The sequence below is a fragment of the Coturnix japonica genome, chromosome 4, assembly GCF_001577835.2.
Source record: "Coturnix japonica isolate 7356 chromosome 4, Coturnix japonica 2.1, whole genome shotgun sequence".
NCBI classification, from domain to species: Eukaryota; Metazoa; Chordata; class Aves; order Galliformes; family Phasianidae; genus Coturnix; species Coturnix japonica.
The window spans coordinates 14,802,007-14,823,927 of record NC_029519.1 but is presented as its reverse complement, the minus strand read 5'-3'; the positions used below and the strand labels follow the sequence as shown (position 1 = coordinate 14,823,927).

The 21,921-nt window shown below is 39.1% G+C and overlaps 1 protein-coding gene across 7 annotated transcripts in view; it reads left to right on the top strand.

Moving 5' to 3' along the window:
• Positions 1-21,921, top strand: part of GRIA3 (glutamate ionotropic receptor AMPA type subunit 3) — a 146,931-nt gene that overhangs the window by 28,647 nt on the left and 96,363 nt on the right. For 6 of the 7 annotated variants that reach the window (XR_001554693.2, XM_015860745.2, XM_015860743.2 and 3 more), the window contains one exon: positions 17,184-17,423. Coding sequence is in view for 6 of the 7 variants with exons in the window: in XM_015860745.2 (XP_015716231.1) it covers positions 17,184-17,423 (240 nt within the window). In the remaining variant the exon portion in view is untranslated. Of the gene's footprint in view, positions 1-11,272; positions 11,350-17,183; positions 17,424-21,921 lie in introns of those variants that run through there. The other variant, XM_015860746.2, reaches the window with a different exon arrangement.

Genomic DNA, 21,921 nt, shown 5'->3' with positions numbered 1-21,921 from the left:
TGGGAAACTGCTAATTTCAGCCTCGTATTGGTTCAACGGATCCTGACAAACCTGCATACCGTTTTCTTTCTCTACCTGTGTGAGCATCTGTGGGACCCACATCACACAAACTTTGCTGTATTCCATGTTGTCACCATTGTTTCCAGTGTATCAAAATTGATATTCAGATCCATACACAGTACCCTGATCATAATCTGCTGATTCACATGGAGGACCTGATCAGGATGCTCTTCATTTTGTAGTGTGACGACTATGCAAGGTTGTCAAGAATGTGGCTTGACTTTCACATAGCTGTTGCCACTGCTGAAATATACCATCCCCTGCCTCACTTTGCTCAGCATCCACTGTTTGATCTCCAGAAACATTCAGAAGGTGTTGATAAATGTCACTTTAAAAGTGCATTTTTTTCTGCATTGGGGAATTCAGTTCCACCCCTTTGCTTCATCCTCACTTCCATGTCAGATGCCATTCTGTCAGACTGCGCCTCTGCTGCCATCTGTCACACGGCCACACAGTGTAATGGGATACTGGTTCAGTCTCTATTGCCATATCACCAGCATCTGCCTCTGATGTTGTGGGCCTACATCATAAAACAGGAGGCATTACTTTTGGAGCAGTGATCATATGAGAGCTGCATTAGAAACAGACAGTTAATAAACTTATGTTGAAATGAGCTGACAGCGAAACCCCAAAGGCTACTAACAGGTCTAAACAACTTAAACCACGTCCTTGGGGACAGAGACATTTTTATTTTAAAGAATGCAGACTCAAAAGGCCGTTTCAGGCTACTCTATTACCATAGTTTTGGTTTAGGATCAAAGAAAACAATGAGCAAACCCAGTCTGCAGTCCTGCCTTCACAATATGTTCTGTCTTTCTCATTTGTTTTATTAAAAAAATAATTTAAAAAAAATGATGCATTGATTGTGTTCATCTACACTTACCCTCCAAAGTTTTCCATCTTTCATTCTGTCACTTGGTTAATGGTGTGTATCCCAGTTGCCTGGGTGCTCCATCACATCCTCCTTTTGCTGTAGGATTCACTGGAGGAGCTCAGCAGCTGTCCCCTCAGAGCAGCTTCTGTCCCCTTGCTGGCACAATCTGCTGTTCTAACTCAGTGCTAAACAAACCCTGAACACTGAAAGAAAATCCTCTGTCTCATTTTATAGGATGTAGCCTTTCATCAATGGCATTGCTGTATTTTTAATGATTCTTATTTTGAAGAACTATGATCGTTAAATAAAGATTAGATTTTTAAGTACTTTAAGTGCTGTAAAATTTCCACTGTTTTGCTCAGTAGTAATGAGTGATCGAAAATAGATTAAAGTGCTCAGAGCATTTTTGTTTATTTGTCTTAAAGATGCTGGCTTGATTATATCTGGAATAACCCCAGTGTCTCCTGTAGTTGCCCCAGTTTATGCGTGTGTATCTGTGGGTAGACATTCCCCATTTCTGTCTGTATTAATGGGTCCATTGAACATAATGGTGCGCATGGTGTGGTGACAGGTCTAACTGTAGGATCACTTGATCTGTGTCTTTAACATATATTTGAAATTACAGCAAATTTATTAAATGACTGCATTTAAGTATTCATAAAAAATGTAAATCTGAATTCACAGCTGGAGCAGCTTGAGTTAGTATGTGTGATTTAAGTGGATAGAAGCAGATTTATATCAACCGTGATTCTTGAAATGGTATTGAGCAATTTGTTCTTTCTGGCAATATAATGGGTAGAAATCTGTACTAATGTATGTGTTGTTCAGTTTCCAAAGGATCATATTCTTTCTCACCTTGCGTTGCCTACGATAGTTTTCAATTTGATTTTTTTTTTTAATCTTAATTCCTGTTTTCTGTGTTACAAACTACCAGTTTCCTTAGCAGGAAAATCAGTCTCTTTCTTTTGCTCTTACTTCCTTTTTCTTCACAATCTGACAATTTTGTTCAGCCACATGAAATACGCTTGTTACAATTAAAAGCTTCATTTGATCATCTCTTGTGACTGCTGCTTCAGATCCTTGCAAGATCCGTCTGCTTCTTTCTGCTTCATACTTCTTATTTTTCTTTGTCTCCACAATGAATCTGCATAATACAGACATGCTAGATGATGGTGATTTGTTTTTCAAAATACATTGAATTTCTCTAAAACTTGAGTCGAGTGTTAGGAGATGGGATATTGACATGCTTATCCTCCCTAAAACTTGGTGAGTTAGCAGAATAGGTGTCCTATGTGTTCATGGAGAATAGCTGCCACAACCACATGCTGTCAGCAAGAAGCATTCTTCTGATAGTGTGTTTGTGCTGCAGCAGAGGATAAGGTACAGTAGCAAGGGTAAAGCAGTGCTGCCGCACTTGCCAATATTTAGGGGCATCTTCAGCTGTGAATGACTCTGCTTAATTGTTATGGAAGCCTCCCCTGCTGAAATTATGCATCAAAGCGGCACAAGCCAAACAGTTGCAATGGCTAAACTTGCTCCTGCTGCTCATGAACCAGACAGACTGTAAATGCAAACAGTAGGTGCTCCTCTTATCTCTAATTAAAGCACGGATACAAGTTTGACTGTGCAGTGGCTGTATCAAGTTGTACAAAGATCTAACTTGGGAGCTGAGAAGCAGGCATCTTTGCTAGGTATGTGCTCTCACCTGCTTTGCCTTTCTAGTTTCCTTGGCAGAAAGGACAGTCTGAGGAGGAAAAAAGTAGTGGTGAGCCTTCCTTTTCTCTCTTCCTCTCTCTTAATTATGGAAGACTGTGATGTTTTCTGCTGTTTACTTCAATGTAAAGAGAAAAAAAAATCTTGGAAATTTTAAGAAATTCCCTAAGCATTATTTTTACTTCCTGGAGCTGCAGTACGACTGATTTTTGTCCTGCTGTGTCTGGTACCCCAGGTCACACACCCACAAGCACAGATATTACTAACTTTACACATTGAATATTCCTATGAAAACTGAGCGCATTTGCCTTGGTGGAATTAAGCATGTGTGTGATAATACACATCAAGGCTTATAACTGTCCACCTACAAACCCCAATTAATATAATTCTTTCTCCTCCTAATAGCTGCACTGCTGCCAATAACTTATTTTTAAAATACCAGGTTCTTTTATAATAGTTAAGTTTATATGTGTTGGTTATCTGCACTCTTAAGAAAACAGAGGAAGAGGAGGAGATAGGGAAAGGCCATTTGAGGGGATGCAAATGTGCAACTAGAAATCTTAATGCATGATATTCTTCAGTATTCTTTGCACTCCATAAAAAAAATAACAGTTCATCTGTAGAAACTGCTTGGTTTGATGAATTGGTCGGATACTCCAATTCAGGCTCGTGCTTTGATGAGTTAAGCTTTATGGGGTGGGACAAGTTTCTCACTCACTCTCCTCAAATAACCCAAACCTGACATTCAGAAATAAATCTTTTAGGAGGAGAAGTTAATTATCTGGCATTTCCCACATCATTATATCTAATTAACTGACTATGCTTTGGACTCTCCCTCATTTGGGAAGTTTGAATGGACTCTTTAGGTACCACAGTTTTGGAAACAAACTTCAGAATACATCTTGTCAGAAAACTACAGCTTCATCTAGCATGATTAGTTTCACTTGTTTGCTTTATCTGTCACTTCTATTTACTGAAGAAAATGTTTAGACAATCATGAAAATACCAGATACTGTATTGTTTACATTTGCTTTAATGGTCCTTTTGGGAAGAGAAAACGTTTTTATGTCAGTTTCTCCTTATTCCCTATCAATATACTCCACGATATGTTTTTATGCAAAGTTAATTTGGTGATAATAGGATATTTTTTATTTGTGAATAGTTTGGATTTGGGGGATGGGATGGGGAAAGGAGAGGACCAAATGAATGCAGGGCATCCACAGCTTGGAGAAGGATCCAGCACCTTGAGTGTTAGTTACGCTCTGCTTCTGTCTAAGACACAGACTTTGCTGAAGTGCTCCCTGCTAGGGCACAATCTTCTTCCTTTTGTTTTTTTTTTTTTTTTTTTTTTTTCCCCTAATTTATTTGCACATGTAGGAGCAAATTCTGATTTATTGCAGGATTGTATCTCTGTGTTTCTTTGAATGCTTTTTTACCTTCAGTTGCTATACAGTAGCAAGGAAAAGGAGAACTGTACATAAAAACATGCTGTTAAATCCCTAAAAAATCTTGAGAGATCTGAACAAAACACAAGACCTGAAACTATGTTGAAAATGATCTTTAAAAACTGACTTTGTAACCAGTCAAGGATGGAACAAGTGCATTAAGGAGAGTGAGGAAAAGAAGCTAGGACAACATGAATGTGCTACTTGAGCCATGAAAAGCTGCAGTGCAGTAACTCAAAACCTGGTTACTTTCCTTTGTAAGACAGCTATAGGATTTATGGTTGGGGTTAGACCAGTTGCTCTGAGCTACTGAGCCAAGCAGGGTTTATAGAATCACAGAACCACCAAGGTTGGAAAAGACCTCCAAGATCATCCAGTCCAACCATCCACCTACCACCAGTATACCACCAGTATTTCCCCACTAAGCCACATCCCTTAGTACCGCATCTGTACTAACCATTTGGTTGGTTGGGTTTTTTAATGTGTTGGATCTGGGTTTTCTGTTGTTGTTTTGTTTTGTTTTGTTTTAATGATTTTGATTGTTGAAAAAGGTAGGAATTTTCTATTTGTAGGTTTGGAAGGACTCAAGACTTGAAATACTGGACTGACAGTGTGCTTACCTACAAACAGTGACAGCCAGATCTTGTTTGTCTTTCTGGCAGAATTTTGCAAACTTTTCTTAGTCATATAGAAAACTCTAAGGACCTGTAGTTCACTGTATGTCCTGACAGTAATTTCAGGATGCAGAACCATTCTGCTAACCAGAAAGGAAGTTACAAATGTATTGCTATAATATGAAAGATTAGAAACAAATTTGAAATATTTTCAAATGTTTCACAGTTGTGGAAGATTCATCAGAGAATTTAGCCTCAGTGGCAAAGAATGACGTAAGAGAGGAACATGAATGCCTATTTTTCTATTATAGTTGATCTCTGCAGAGCAGGAGGTAAGAAACATTGTCTGGGCTTTTCTGGGAAGCTTGGAGGAGCTGGGGAATATATCAGTCCTTTTTATTCAGTGTTACCAGAGGATTTAAACCTTTGTGTCTTCAGTTTATTAAATTATTATGAGAAAGTTCTTCTGTTTTCAAATTTTCTCGTGCAAGTTTCTGTACTATTTTTGTTGTAGGAAAGTACTGCCTTGCTGATAACATTGCCATTGGGAAGGAGGGTCTGGTCTGGCTCATGTAAATTATAAATACACAGAGACTATCAGAGTACAGAGAAGTTGTCTATGCCTCTAAGTGACATTTCTTGGAAAATGAGGTCCCTTGTGCCTTCTGTTATATTCTGGAGAGACACTTAACTCACTCCATTAGTATATCTAAGAAGCCATGCTACCTAAGTTCAGCGAAGAAATCAATTCAAAGACCTACAACATTCTTAAAGTTTAAAAGTATTTTGTGTATGGGCTGCTTTGAAAGAATTGACACTGTTGGTGAATCTACTTGAACATCAGATTACAAAAATTCAGCTCCTCCATACAATGTATTGGTTTAAGCAAACACAATGGCACATTCTCACGGTGCTTTCTGTTGCCTGCAGTTTTGATAAGGAGTATAGAATTACATAAGGTATATGTGTGTGGGGTGGCATAAAGAAGGAGCTCTCCTGTTTTAGAGCCCAAGTTTGTGCTGAGTTGATTTTTGTCGCGTGACACAAGTGCTTCTCTTGATAACTATTATAACAGTTTTAATGAAAGAAAAATATTTATTCTAAATTTAAATTAAAATTGATATTCATTTGCAAGTTAAAACTGGGTTTCATTATGTATATTATTCATCTTCAATATATTGTTAATTAAATCAATACATTTATATTGGACATGGATATGTTTTCCTGGAGTTCATGGCATAGTTCCAGCATCAGCATCCGGACAGCCCTTCCAGAACTTTTCTTAACACAAGGAAACTTATGGCCAGCTATCATTCACACTGCTCTAGTTTGCTGTTCGGCGCTGATAGATTGGCTACAGGGCCTACTGCCTTAGAGGTACACACTGCTACTTTATGGCTGTTCCCCAAAGCATGGCACTGATCTGTGTTTGCACAGTTGCATTTGAGGCATTGCTGAGACTCATCTGAGCAATGCACCCTGATGAGTCCATTTCTGGGTGGTACTGGCTGCAGCTTAGGGAGGGAGGGATCCACACCGCACTGCTCCTTTGAAATTCAGACTTGTTTTCTGCCATAAGGATCAGAGATTTTGTTCCCACAACCAAGAATGAAGAATATCATGATCCGCTTGTTTTGGACTTAACTTGTTTTTCCTCTCCTTCCTGGGGTTACAAAATGTTTTTGTGGAGAACTGGAATTTGTTGCTCTGTTAACATGTTCAGGGATTGTTGTGAAAAGCCAGAGGAACATTTTTAGGCATTTCTGATAAGTGCTGCAATTACAGAGGAATTTGGACTAAGGTTACTAATGCATCTCTGGGGGTGGAGCACCTCTGTGAACCAAGAGGGCCAGGGAGTGAGTTGGAAAATAGATATACATAGGTTGCTCTGAAAGTAATGCCTCCTATTTATTTCTGTGGAAACTACAACAGATAGAAAGTGTACAGTGACACCATTCGATTGAGTAAGTGTATTTTGATTGTGTGATTGAATGTGTATTTTATTTACATATTTACATATACATGTTCAATTTACAAAGAAATATTTTAGAGAAGCAGGCCTGTGTTTGAAGCACAGCATGTGTGATTAATCCAGTCGTGTACCAGCTCAGGGTGTGAAAACAGTCAGAAGTTTGCAGTGATCAAGCTGGTTAACCACACATCTGCAACAACAAATGTGCAGCATGTACTGTTTCTCTTCTGTCAGAAGATTTTCCAGATACTTCAGATACTGCTTGCAGTAAAGTGAAAAGGAAAAACAACAAAAAACCGCAGTGAAGATGCTTTAGCACATAAAACTGCTCCTTGAGTCACTTTAGGCTTTACAATATACATCAATAATTCAGTCACAGGAGCCTCTTGTCCAGCAAGGTGTGGATGCAAAGCAGTTGTTACACTCCACTGATGTTCATCAGAGGAAAGCAATGTGAGTAGCTTGGTGGACATGGTAAATGAATAATTCCAGGAGAAAGCTATTTATTGACTATGTTTTCCATACCAAGGAACTGTAATGGAGATAACATAATCCAAAATTAAAAGCTGCAGTTCTACACTCATTTGTATTTGTGGAAATGAGACCGTGAATGCGATGAGATCATGGCAGTGTTCTGTGGTCTGGTTGGTGGCTATGAGTAAATGAACCTCTGACTCACAACACTTGAAGTTATGGAAGTCATCTCATTTTCTGTTACCTCTGTGATAAAGCTGGAGATTGAGAGATGGGAGAAAAGGTGTAATAAGAGTAATGAGGTGCTGGTACAGGTTGCCCAGAGAGCTGGTGGTGCCCCTTCCCTGGAGACACCCAAGGTAAGGCTGGACACCTGATGGAGCTGTGGTGTCCCTGTTCAGTGCAGGGAGGTGGACTAGCTGGCCTTCAAAGATCTCTTCCAACTCAAATGATTCTATGATTCTCTGAAAAGGCTGTCACCATCACAAATGCTCACTGTCCCTGATGATGGACCAGGTAGTTCTCTGCTTTTGAGTGTGGTGGGGTCTCATGGAGCCCAGGGAAACAATGTAATTGCACCAGGTTGTCATTTTGCCACACTGCTGGCTGACAGCAGAGCTGGAATCATTATTTACAGCTTCAACAATCTGTCCCTCCTCCTCTGGAAGGGCAGAGGTCAGCTAAGAATTAATATGTGGCAGCGTGACTTTTCACAACCAGGCCTTTGCTGTAACATTTCCGTAATTTTTGGCTTCCACATTACTCAGCTGTGCACCAGAGAACTCTTTTGTTATGTGCCAATTAACCCAGCATGATAAATAGTGATTATGCATAATTTATATGGAATATTATTCTTGTTGTTTCCTGTAAATAAGTTAGCTGAGGGAACTGGGCTGTGAATTATTGTCAGATGTGATCATGATGGTCCAGGAGATTGGTAACAAGGATTCTTCAGACAACAAGGCAGATAGAAATGCTATCAAACTAAATGTGGGGAGAGAGAGATGGTTTTGTTTTTACAGAGGAAGTTGGGATTTAGCTTTTGCAGTCCCATAGTATGCTTTTCCAGTGTACTGAATGGGCCTCTTGGTGCTCATCCACCGCCCAGTGAGGTCCTTGGGATCTTCTCCTGCAGTGGTACTTGGTCTGGACTTGGGCTGCTCCCTAAGGATCATCTTTGGATCATATCAGTTCCATGGCTGCAGAAGCCAGGTTTCATTGCTCTTTCTTCCTGTCTATGTTAGCTGACAGCACGTTTCTCAGGTTGGTAAGCTGACAACAGCATGGCACAAGGAGCGGTGAGGATTGTTCAGCTCCATGAAGCCTGAATAAACACAGGGAGGAGATATGGAAATGTGACATCTAGCCCACTGAACCAGGATGCACCCACTGTGACAGTACTCACTGGAGTCCTATTGCAGAGCCTCCAGGAAAGTGTTAGGGTCTGTTGCCTTGGGTAAGCTAGGCTGTATGTCAGCCAGTATGGCTCTGGGCATACACAGAGCCAAGTGAGAGCTGGAGGCAGCTTGCACAGCTGCTGCAGTGGTGATCACATCCTCTTTCTCCTTGGGCAGCCTTATCCCTGGCCTTACCTTGTGGGGAATTTTCCCCACGTCAGTGTTTTCAGGTATGTTTACCATTTTGCCTCTCCTGTCTCACACTCGATAATAGATCCCCACAGGCCTATAAATGGCACCACCTCAGCAGACTCAGCTCATCTTTCATCATACTGCCAGAATCTTGTTTTGATTTATTGCCTTTCACCACAGTGGCCCAGAATGAAGTCAACTTCTGAAATCACTTAGGGAAGGATCTGCTGAACAAGCATACATTTAATAATATGCCCTCGTCTTTCTACTTCTTCTGTACCAGGATGTTCCAATGAAATGGGTGGGAAAACTGTTTAGAGTATGGGAGTACTGTATCTAGTTAGCCACTGATCTGCAGGTGTGATTGTCTTTAACCTTTTGCACTTTGGGATTTTCAGCCTTATCTTCTGTATAACAATCTCAGTCTGAAAAAATGCTCCTGATGGATAATTTCTTTTTACTTCTTGTTGCTTCTTGTTGCTTAAACTATTGATGAGAGGTACAATATAGATACTGTCTGAAAATTATAATGATAGATGACTTGGATACACCTTGGTCAACAAGATTTTATAAAATGCACATTAAAAATGCTTTCTGGGGGCACTTTTCTTGTTCCAAAGCAACAACCCTGATATCCTGTGCTTAATGTAGCTGTTGTTACTTTGAATAAAACTATGATAGATTTATGATTTTATGTTAAACTGTTCAATGTTACTATCTCTTTACTAGGATATGCATGTGGGTAAAAACATGTTGGCTGCTTGTAAGTAAACTGCTGCTACATTTCTGTGTTTTATAACTAAGTGACTTCTGAAACAACAGTTTTTTAATATGTATTTTACCTCTTGCCAATGTTTTTAGAAATATCACTTTGGAGAATAAGGGGAATAGTTATAATCCAAAGTGATGATGCTGGCATAACAGACTTAGGGTAAAATAAGAAGCGTTTCACATGGTAAAACAAATAGATACCAGTTATTTAACTCAAGCATATGTGACATGCTGGCATTGCACACATACTGTGTCTCTGCAGGGACTTAGCATGAAGCATGAGATGGAGTCTAAGGCTTAAACAACACAAGTGACTGTTGTTTGCTATGGATATATTTAGTCTCTCCTGGGGAAAACTTTGCCAGGTCCTCTGACTCCTTCCCACAGGTGTTAGCTTATCTCCCACACTTTGGGGAGAACAATGTGTGGATGAATGTGTGACAGACTGAGCCATTTCTCAAAGGGAAGAGCTCAGTGAACAGTGAGCCCAGAACTTGTGCTGGAGGCCAGTGCCTGAACTCTTAGCATCCAGGAACGTGGGACTGTCAGGAGCTGAGCGCTGGCATTGTGCATGATGCTGTTGTTGGCAAGGCAGGATTCTCCTGGAGAAAAAGAGCAGAAACGTCTCTTCATCAAGTGCTGCTTGTTTGAAAGTCATGCATATACCCAGTGCCTTTCCATCTCTCTCCAGCAGTGAGTTTAACTGCATACGAAAAAAAAACATTGCTGCTCCTCCTCCCGAACGCCTTTTTTGGTGTCAAAGCAAAGGTAGTAAGCTGATGGGTAATAAATGCACATGATTTATATCTGGATTTTGCAGTAGTGTTACAAAGCATTTCTAAAAGCCTTTTATTTCAAACTGCATGGCGTGTATTTGATGTCTTCCCCCCTAAAACTAAAAGGAAGTTTGCACTGTGAACTGCTTTTGCAGATGGTGTGGCTGGGATAGAAGTTGGACTGTTAGTGGGAGAATATCATCCGCTGCATGGATGGCTTTAAAAATAGAACACCTGGATGTAGCTCTGCAGTGCCTGATCTGAGAGCTTGAACTTCATCTTGTAAGGGAGCAAGGAAGATAATGTAGTATTCTGATTAGCACATACTTAAGTATAGTCCTCAAAAACTTAATACCTTTTTAAAAATCAGCCTTCAAAAACTCGTTGATCTGTATGGCATGTCTGAATCTCCTCTCACGTTTAATCCATGTTAAGCTCTAAACCACCTATTTTGGTTCCCTCAAATTCCAGTAGATTATCCTTCAAACTGAGCCATGATAATCTATTTAATAGTCTTTCAAAAGAAGTGTTCTCATAGCTCTCTGGATCCTGGGAGTTTTAAAAGATCAATGTATGGTAGTGATCCTGGTTAAACAAAATGGTTTTGGAATTAGGACTTACTGATAAGGGGCTGACACTCTTTGTGGACATGGAGTAGCTGACTCCTGGGTTACTGAAAATCATGTGTTTTGGGGTTTGTTGTTGTTTTTGTTTTCTTTAAGAAAACTGAAATGTATATGATAGTTTGGTATATATACAAGACAGAATATTCATTTTGTGCTTAGGTTTCATCAAGTTTATGGACAGTAAAAGAGAGAGAGCATAATGGCTCAGACTCCACAGTCTTAGGTTTGAAAGCAGCTGGGGACTAATCAGTAAGCAGACAGGTGTAACAGCAATTTACACTTCGTGTTCCACATAACTCAGGTCACCTGTATGTATTCTGAGTAGAAGAATATGGTTAGAGAACTAAGTACATCTTTCTCAGGACAATATAGGTGATGTTTAGCCTGATTTTCTGTCTTACAGCTTCGAGGATGCCTTTGTTACTGACATTTTAAGTATGTTAGCTTATTTTTTTTTTAATTACTGAAGCTTTTATTTGTGTATATGTTGAACTGGCAGTTTGTGGGCAGAGGGGTCTAAGTAATTTTACCTAAGTAAAATTATGCTAATGGACAGTCTTTCAGGCATGAATGAACTTGTCTCTTCAGAGTGCTTTCTGAAGCTGTGCCTCTCATCAGCCTGTCTGTCCAAAAGGTTCTGACTTCAGATAGGACTTCTTAAAAGAGCAGTCACTGCAAATCTCAGCTGGCACCCTTTGGCATTGTGGTGTGCCTGTAACTCAGTGCTGTTAGTGCTCCTGCTAGCACTGTCATAGTCTAAGTGGCCTATTTTTATTGTTGCAAGCTGGCATTTTTCATACGCTCATAAAATTCATATGAATGTTTCAATCAGTGTGAAGAGGAGATCCAGCAAGCGGCAAATTCACGTACATTGTTAGGGTTTTATTTGACTATAGGAGGATATACAGAGGCCAAAATGCATAAAATTTAATGAGTGGAGTCATGTAGGTCATAAGTAATTGGACATACTGAAAGAAATCAAGGTTGTGATAATGTGTTTGTAGAGCATCCCGCACCCAGGAGCTGTGATTGTGATCAGAGTGATCTGAAAAGTAGAGAATAAATGAATACTGTCATTTAGTAGCGTGTAATAGAGTTGTGATAGGGTGACAAAAGTGATCTAGAGTGGGATCTTGATTTCAGAGAGTGTTTTTGGGTATTCTCTGGTCTGGACATTCATTTTGGATTGCTTTCTGGTAATGGGCTTGTAAAATAGGAATTGAATATTTCTTATGCCTGTCATTTGTGAAAGCGCTCTTCTCCTCCTAGTGAAATAAAAATGTGCTGTTTTTATCTTATGGGTTGGTCTAAAAAGGAATGCAAAGTGAAGGAAGAGTCTATGTATGAAGAGGGCACTAGATAGAACATAGCAAGTTGAGCAGTATTTTCTGAGAATGAGGTTAAACACACTTGAGTCGAATCACTGAGAAAACTGTTTGATACCATGAATGAAGTAACAGTAGTAAATCATCATTTTATTTTGCTTTCTGCTGTGAGGTTTCTTTTTGTTTGGGGGGCATTTTTTGTATTTGTAAAGGCATGTTTTTTATTAAGTGTGATGCAAAGGGATGCTATGGCAAAGGTCTCAGGAGGATTTGGAGCCAATTTCAATCTGTAACTTCCCTGCTTCGCCCCCATCTCCATGAATATTTGCTATTAACTATCTCAGAAATTGCTGTTTTCAGAAGTGCTTCTTTTTTTTTCAGCTGATTTTATAACAACACCATGGAATCTTTTCATGACATAATTCAGTGCCTTAAGAATTTAATGTGAAAATAAGTTTTATTAGTAGTAGATAATTTCATTTCATTTAAATGATCATTTTTAAATACAGTGAGTTTGTCTTTAAAGGGAGCACTCAGATTGTATTGCCTGGAGCATCCCCGAAGTAGCTCTTTCTGCATTCGTGGGCACTGCTGTGCTCATTTCCTTGAGGCTCCAAGTAGAGAGAGACTGCCTGTTCATTCCATGTATTGAAATGAAAGGGAAAGGAAGAAGTAGAGACATTGTCAGTCTCTCTAAGAGCCGGTATGCTTACTGTATGAAGTGGAGTTAATGATAACCCTTGTATTGTTGCAGCAAGGAAGTCATAGTGTGGAGACTTTAAATAGAAAACAGCAAGTAGTCTGCAATGGGTTGTGTGTTATTCCATTTGAAAGTAGTGCCCTTAGTCCATTGGCAGAGTTTGACTATGAGAATTGTGTAGAGTCCAAGACAGTTGGCAGAGGAAACTGGAGGGAATAAAATTATTTCACAGCTGAGGGAAATGCAGAACACAAAACTGGGGAGCCAAAGTGAGCAACATACAGCAACATCAGTTATCATTGTGCTCCAATGGAGAGTTTCAGCCCAAAGAAGGATGTAATTATCAATAAAACAGACTTTACAGTTCTCTTGTGATATGAGTTTGTTTTTTCAGACTGTCTTACAAGATACTGATGTGAACAAAGTGGAAATGGGTTGTCCATACAAATAGCCATGAAGAGGCAACTGTCTTAGGTGTTGTAATCACAGCCCTGGCTGCAGGGCCTGTAGGGTCCAGAGAGCACTGCATGCCATGCTGGAGAGCGTCAGTGGTGTCATCTGATGGAATGACATATTAAGATCTACCCACGTATTTTTTGTTTTGGGTTTATTCATCTTTTCTTTAAACGAGCAAAACCCAAACCTACTCATAAATGTTCCTAGTAAAGTTTCAGGTTGTTTTTTAGCATGAGAACTGGACTTAAAAAATTAAATAAAAAGGAGTCAGAGAAGATTTGACTTTAGCTTCCAGGCAATAGGTAGTAGGGATGTCAGAGCCTGTACAGCCTTGCTGTGTCAGGAGTACTCACCGTCACTAAAAGGTAGGAGAGCTAAATACAGCTAGAAAGCAGAAAATAAATTGTAAAAAAAACACAAAACATCTCATAACTTGTGTGAAATGGGGCATCTTTTGAGGTTCTGACCTGGAGCCTTCATGGAGTCAGAGGGGAGAAAATGAAGTCTGGTTAATCTTGACAAGGTTCTGTGAAGGGGTGATGTGACTGGAGGGAGGATGGAACTGCTGGTGGAGCAACAGAAGTTGGGTTCACTGAGTCATGCTGGTGCCTGGATGGCTCAGCTGCTATTCAGTTGAGATGCAAAGATTTAATGTATTTGGGTTTGATTAGGTTTGTGTTTTTGTTGTTAGTGCTGTGTATGTGTTTTTTTGTTGTTATTTGTGGGTTCATTGTTGTTTTTTTATTATTATAATTTTAACAAGTCTGCTCATTGCTGTGATCACTCTTGCTCTGGGCATTTTCTCTGCTTGGCAGAAAACAATTCAGTCTCATGACCCAGAAGGTCCTTCTCTTCTCTTGGCATGCTTGAGAACGCCCAGGCTTCTGCCATGTATCCCTGCCTTTTTTGAAACTGATGGCATGTGGCTTCTTACTCTCAGCTTACTCTGAGAAGAAGTTCAGAGTTAAGCCTCTCTAGATAAAGTTGTGTCTATCCTGCACCTGATGCCAGAGTTATGGCTTGTTGTCATCCTTCATTGGATAGGAACTACTTAGAACCCCCTGTCCCTCTCTTATAGAGCTTGCAACTTTTTCAGATGAGGTGGTAAACCAACTTGGATATGTGCTGTCCTGCAAATGGTTATGCATCCTCAGTATTAGAAGCAATAACTGTAATTAAGGACACATCTTTAAGTTATATCTCAGAAAAAATGAAAGAAAAAAGACAATTTTCTGGGGAGTGAGGTTTCATCAGGATTCATCCAGATCAGTTCTTTAGTGCCAGAGTATGTGCTTGACCATACGCATTTTTCAAAGAGGGAAAAACAAATATAAATCAATGGTGATTAATTAAGGAAAATTAATTTTTCCTGTGTGGCGCAGTGGTTAAAGATGCCGCCATGCAACACTGGGGCCCGGAGTTCGAATCCCCCCTGTGGCGCAAGTGGTAGAAGTGCCGCTCTGCTACACAGAGGCTCGAATCCCGGGGGCCGGACTCGATGATCTCTAAAGTCCCTTCCAACCCGCACGAAATTATGAAACTATGAAACTATGAAAATATCAGAATTTGTACTCTAAAATGAGGAATTCTGAATGTCAGTGGAAGGCAGTTTGTATGAAGAGCTTAAAGCTAAAGTTTAGGTTTCTTTAGTAATTACTGTTTTGTTTTGATTTAGACTAATTTGATGTTAGAACAGTAATGTCATTAAAATGAATGTAATGATGTGTTTGGTTTTTGAATGGCCATGGCTTCATCAGTGTCTTTAGAAGCTTTGTCTGATCACATTGGAGATTAGGCCACTGAATAAACAAGAGACCCAGTGCTACAAAATCATAACAAAATTGTCAGTTCAAAAAAACAAATGAACATTGAGGACCAAGATAATTGGTCTTTTTTATCTTTCCCTTATAAAAACAAAGGTTCATTTGGCTTTTAAATGGGCCAGTAAAATTGAATTGGCACCCTACAGTGCATGCAGGATAGATAGTCAAGAAGAATAAGCTATAAAGAAAAAAGCAGAGGAGCTTAAGAGATGAAGATATTAAAAGCTGGTCTGCTGGTAGCCTATTAAAAGTGTTAAATTTTAAAGATCTGCAGTGAACAGAGATCTAAGTTGGAAAGTAGTTCTGAGCAGGGGACTACATTTGTTAGAAGTTATTTTTGGTGATCCTCCAGAATTCTGTAGGAAAAAATAGTTGCAAGTATCCAAAAGGCCAGATCAGAAGCTCTTGGCTGCAGTGGGTTGTCCCATGCCAGCAGTAGCTCCAGATTCAGCACCCACTGAATGTTCATTCAGGTTCCTATAGCTCTCAGAGATCTTGTTGGAGTCATAGTTCAGAAGTATTCCTGATCCTCAGAGCTGTTAAGAAAGAACAGGTGAATCTGGGATCACTTGAAATGCATTTAGCATCAGGAGACTTTTGGAGGTATGTTTTGTTTGCACTGCATGAAGGGGGTATTTCCTGGAATACACTGACTTGCTCTTTTTGCTTTCTCCTCAGTAAGAATCTACATAAAAACTGGTAAACTAGGCCATTAATAAATATGTAAGAGAAGCCTGATCCGTGAGACACTGACTCAGTATATATGAGGACACCCAGCTCCTACTCACCCCACTTCAGTGACTGTTATGATGGAATTAGAGAGTTTATATGCCATTGAAATGATTTGGAGACTGCCAGACTTTGTAACACAGTCTTTATTTCTTCCCTTTATTTTTTTATTTTTTTTTTCACCTGGAAGTTACTGCCTTTTATTTGTTACTTCAGCAGATAATTTTTATGGTAGCTTTTCTACTTTATATCCTGCTGGTATATAGTTTAACGAAATGCCTTTTGAAACCGTGTGTTTAATTCCTCAGTCATGCCTCTGGGAATTAATTCTTGCTGCATTATAACTTCTTTTATATCTTTTCTTGGCTGTGGTTGAGAACTTCTGCAAACTTTTCTTTAGGATATCAGTACTTCTTATTCCCTTTCCTGTCTTGTGTGCATCTCTTTTCTGCCTGCATCAGCTGTTACTTGCTGCTGGTGTCTACTTCTGATCAAGGTCTGTTAGAGTGCCTAAATCACTTAAATATATTCCTTAATGGCATTACTATTTTTGCATCTGCACTTCTGGAAGAAAATTGAATTTTCACACCTGACTACCTATCTAAGGTGTTATCCATGAGGCTAATGAGCTAATATGGTGGAGAATCCTTTAAGAAATTACTTTAACAGGCTTTGGTGATTCTGAATAGCATTTATGATAGGAAATGTTTCATGATGCTACTTACAGAAATAGCAGTGTTGCACTTTGTCTTCCCAACCAGTAACATCTTCTCCTTGCTTTTTGAAAAGTTAAATGTGAAGTGTTTTGGCAAAAGTGGTTAATGGGGCTATTTGAGAATTGTTGTTAAATCCAACTCTTGGTAAGTGGAATTGTTGACGTTGAGTCATCATTTTTCTTGGAAATGTATTTTTCATTACAGATGGGACTTGCTTATATCAGTCCAGAAATGTTTTGCTTTAGAAGTGCTTCTGTGCTGTATTGTACTTCATTTGACTCATGATCACAATCACAGTTCTTGCTATGGACAGAGCCTTGCACTTGGTCTGTGAGGTTCCTTTGCCATCTCTGATGCAATCTGTCAGCTATACTGAAATTAGTATATGATGCCTCACAAATTCTACCGTGTCATACAAAATAATTCAGGATTGCTTAGTGGGTTTACTTCAAATATACTTCAAAAATTTTTTTGCATTCAATATATTTCAGTTTTTAATTCTTCTCTTTGTCTTTGTCAGTCTGCTCACAGTTTTCCAGAGGAGTTTATGCCATATTTGGATTCTATGACCAGATGTCAATGAACACACTGACGTCATTTTGTGGAGCCCTTCACACGTCCTTCATCACACCCAGCTTCCCAACAGATGCAGATGTGCAGTTTGTCATCCAGATGCGGCCAGCATTAAAAGGAGCCATCTTGAGTCTCTTGACCTATTACAAGTGGGAAAAGTTTGTGTACCTCTATGACACAGAACGGGGTAAGCACTGTTGTTTGATCCGACTTTCCTGTTTTATAATTTGAACAAGTATTACCAGAATCAGTGGTTGCAAATTCCTAGAAAACAAGTTTGTATTGAAGGAACAAAAATGAAGGGACAGATGAGAAGAGGGCATCTTCACTGTACTTGTCATTTGTAAAGACGTTGCCTGAAGCATATTGTAGGAGTGTAAGCATTCAGTTTGGAACACCTGGTTTCCACACAACTGCACACTCAACGCTTGCCAGAATTTCTGAGTCCTTGCAAAATAAAATCAACAATATGAAGAGTATTGTTAAGCAAGACTTTCCACTCTGCGTGACATTGTAAATCCCTTACTGCTTTACATAAATGTGTGTTTCTCCTGTCACTGGACAGAAACAGTCCATGCTAAGGTACATGCTGGAAATGTCTAGGCATCAATAACAGTCTAAGAATATAATTCATAAAATTGCTTTAGGGCTTTGCTGGAGAAAAGATGTTCTAGATATGTCACATGGATATTCAGAGATGAAGGTAGGTACATGACAAGAGTGACCAGAGGTACACCTTACAAAATGAAAATACATTAAAGTCAGTGAATCCATGGTTAAACCAAATGCTGACTAATTGATGCACCATAGGTAACAAATCCTGTCAAAGGCAGATCTAAACAGCAGAAGCCATTTTCTGTGAAACACTGGCATATTTCTGTGGAGCAGCTGTTGCCAGCTTCTCTGAATTTGCTTAGTTACAGCTTTTACCTGTGTAGAAATTCTTTCATCAGGTAGAAGTGTCACTGCCATTCTTACCAGTTTTATCATTAGCAACTCCAACACCTTCAAAAGAGACTGGGTAGAGCCAAAGAATCTCTGATTCCATTCCCAATTCCCATTACGAAGTTCTGATGCCCTGAGCTACTACATATTGGGTAAAGAGTGGTCTTCGGTGGCTGTGATTTTTACACTGAAGATTGATTATATCACCAACATAAGGACATACTGTACATTGGAAGTGGTTTTCAGACTGCTAACTTGAGGAATGCCAGGAGTTCAGCATTTTTTACTGATCTGGAGATGCTAAGTATTGCTTACACTGAGGTCAGGTAGAAAAGGTTGCCTAGGAAAGTATGGAAAAGCTAAGAGTGCCATGAGTTTTTAAATCACAGATCTTGCTGGTAAAATGAGCCCCATAAATCTTGATTAACCTCTATTGCTTTCTGCTTATGTACTTTCCATTCACATCCTGCTAACAGTCTTAGAAATACTAATTAAAATCACATTGTGAGCCCACTGTGGCTAGTGTGCACACTATGCTAGCCAAATGTTCCGTCAGACATTTGGACTAAGGCTACCAGAATGGAAAATCTGAGTTAGATGAGAGCATAGATGGCTCTAGGATTACAAAATGTAGCTAAGGGTTACAAGATAAAGGACACCGCTGTCTTTGAGATGGGAGAGGCGTCAGTGCATATACATAGCTTGATGATGTGCTTTGAGTTGTTTCTGATGCGTGTGCTTTGAGATACACTTGCCACATCTTATCTTTCCTTCCTTTACATACATGCTCACTGCTGTTGTTTGATAACATATTTGCCTTCTGCTAAAATAGGAGCAAGAATGAACTGTTAACTGTATCTTGTTTCTCTGGGTTTACTCAGGTTATAAAACAAACCTGGCAGCAGTTTTATCAGAACTATAATTACTGTATTTTTCCAACATTAAAAGAAATTTAAAAGATTTGCATAGGAGAGAGAACGGCATTAGAAAGTGAGAAACAGACATTCTATTCCTTCCTTTGACAAACAGTAATCATGGATGACAACTGAAACTGTTGTCAGTTCCAGTAGCCTGCCTTATCTCTTGTGATAGGCATTCAGGTACAAAAGACATCCCAAGACCTTCCACAGTAATGGCGAATGACTCCTTGTTTCAGACAGCAGATAAGACTATATGTGTTCCTATCTGAGATATCACCACAGATGAAAACATTGGGACTGTTAAAATTTTTAGCAGTTCCTGTAGTAAAGACTTCACTGCTCTGGGGCACAAACACTGTTGAGAGGTGTTAAGCAATTCACTGCTAATTCCTGAAATGAACTACCATTATATACTGCTTTTTAGGAGGATTATCATCTCACTAGTTTGTTCTGAGAATCTGAGAAACTGGAAAACATTAGGCTGCTCTTTCTTATGGCAAATATTAGTTATGGAGTAAATTGTTCTTGCAAACAGTTTTGTAATGTTCTGCTCAAGCAAAACACTGCCATGTATTAAGTATTGCATTTACTATTAATAAATACCATGGCGTATTACAGATGCTGCACAAAAACTGAATAAGCCTTCTTGTGGTTTTATAGTGCTCCTTGTACTATTTCCGGGCAAGTTTAGGAGAATGGACAGTCAGCTTCTTTAGAAAATTGCTTTCCTTAAGCAATGTTTTTTTTCCTTCTTCGCCATCAAACAACATAATCATATGTTTCCCCCGCGGTGACAGTAGGCACAATACTACAGCATTTGGCTCCTGCAATGAGGACAAAAGATAAATCTCAAACTGTAGAACAAAGCTAAGGTCGACGATTGCTTAGATAGTTGATGAAGCTTTTAATTCTGTGAGTTAATGCGTGTGCATTGTGTATGTTTATTGTATGTAAGTACTTTATTTTCTGTTGCTATGCGATGACTGAAAGTTGCAGATAGTGCTTCCAAATGCATATTTATGTGCAGGTGCAAAATTGCATTTCTTAAAAACAGGAACTTGGCTGCTAAAGCACACAGAAAGAAAAATAATGCCCGAGATTTATGAATTCCAGAAGCAAGATTTATGTCTTATTGCTTACTTCAGCTGCTGGACTTACTCTTCTGTGAAGATGCTGAAATTTAAGAGAAATATCAAATAGTGTGTTTTCCTGTAGCAGCAGAAAATATATATATCTACTTTACATTAGGAAATATCTGTTAGAGGAATAAAGGGCATGAAGCAGTGCTTAGAGGGAAAAGTCCTGTGTTTATTCCATGCCACATGCTTTTGTTCGTGTGAAAGGCAGAGTTTCTCTCTGTATCAGCCCAAATCAGTAAGTTGACACTGTTGGTTGCTGTGATACGTGTGGAACATCTGATTAATTATTTGGTGCTAACTGCCTCAGTGGGCTTCTCTGCAGTAGAACTAAGACTAATTAAGATTATGTCAGGATGAAGTGAGATGAGGTTAGACACAGAAAGCCATTACAGATTTGGATAACACTTGTCACAGAAGTCACCTCTTGCATCTCGTGCTGGGGATTAATATTTCATCAAAACTCTCAAGTTCATTTCCAGTCTTCAGGTCTTTCCCTGCTCTTGCTTGATGCAGTCCAGGCATGATTTCATTGAAGGGAGTGGTGTGAAGTAACGCCAGTTAAAGGTGTGGAGAGGTAGGCTTATGGTTTTCGTACCCTTCTTCCTGTTGTGTGAGAGTGAAGTACATCTCTTGGTTTAATTCTAAAAGTGGTACATTAGATTACAATGCTGAAGCTTTTATTTATTTACATTTCCAGCATGTTTCTTAACTAACATTTTGGTTTATTTTTGTTTGAGAAACACTGTTTTGTACAAATTGTTCACTCCCCATCTGTCAGTACAACACAGGCCTTTCATCCTAAGTTATTTTGATTATCTGTTGCACCCAAACCACTGATTTCAGTCATGCAGATCACTTAAAGCAAATGTCACCAAGAGATCTCTGTGATGTGCATCTTCTTTCTCATTTTTAGATCATATTAAACTTCTCCTTGTAGGACTGTAGAAGGACTTTTTGTTTGTACATGCCAACTTACAGAGTGACACCTCAGACCAGACAGTGGTACACATGGATCACCATATTTTTGGCATTGTAACTAAATAGCTGTCCAAGTCTACAGTGCTGCCCTTTTTTTTTTTCAGTTCAGTCTGTCATTAGGTGTGTAAGGATGTTTAAAATCAAGAACAAAATCTTTGGTAAATAGGTTTACCATTGGTTATTTTTTGATTGGTTAATATTGGCTAAGTGAAAGCTGAGGCACATTAGTGTATATTTAAAGGCTTGGCTTATGTGGATAAGATTTCCAAATATTTGCATTAATTTCTAAAAGCAATTATATCTTTAATCATTATGCCACAGAAATACAAAAAATATGACCTGAGCATAACTGATAGGTAGGTATGCAGAAGGGCTGGAAGTTTAGCTCCAGAAAACATGACCTGTCGCATTCACCTCCACTGTGGTGCTCTGTTGAATAAATACCAGGTAAATAGCAAAAAATAATAATAATAATAAAATAAAAATAAAAAAAGGAAAGAGAGAAAGAAAAGGAAACAGTGCAACTGTAAGCTTCCTGATGATTATGCATAAGGCGTTGAGTTTTCTTCATCTGGGTTCAGTACATGGCAGTGAGGTCTGATTCAGTGCTGCTGAAGACAAAGAATAACTCTTCTGTTTAGTTCTGCTTTTACAAAATGAGGTTAGTTATCTATTGCCATCAAAGGACAAGTCACTGCTGTAC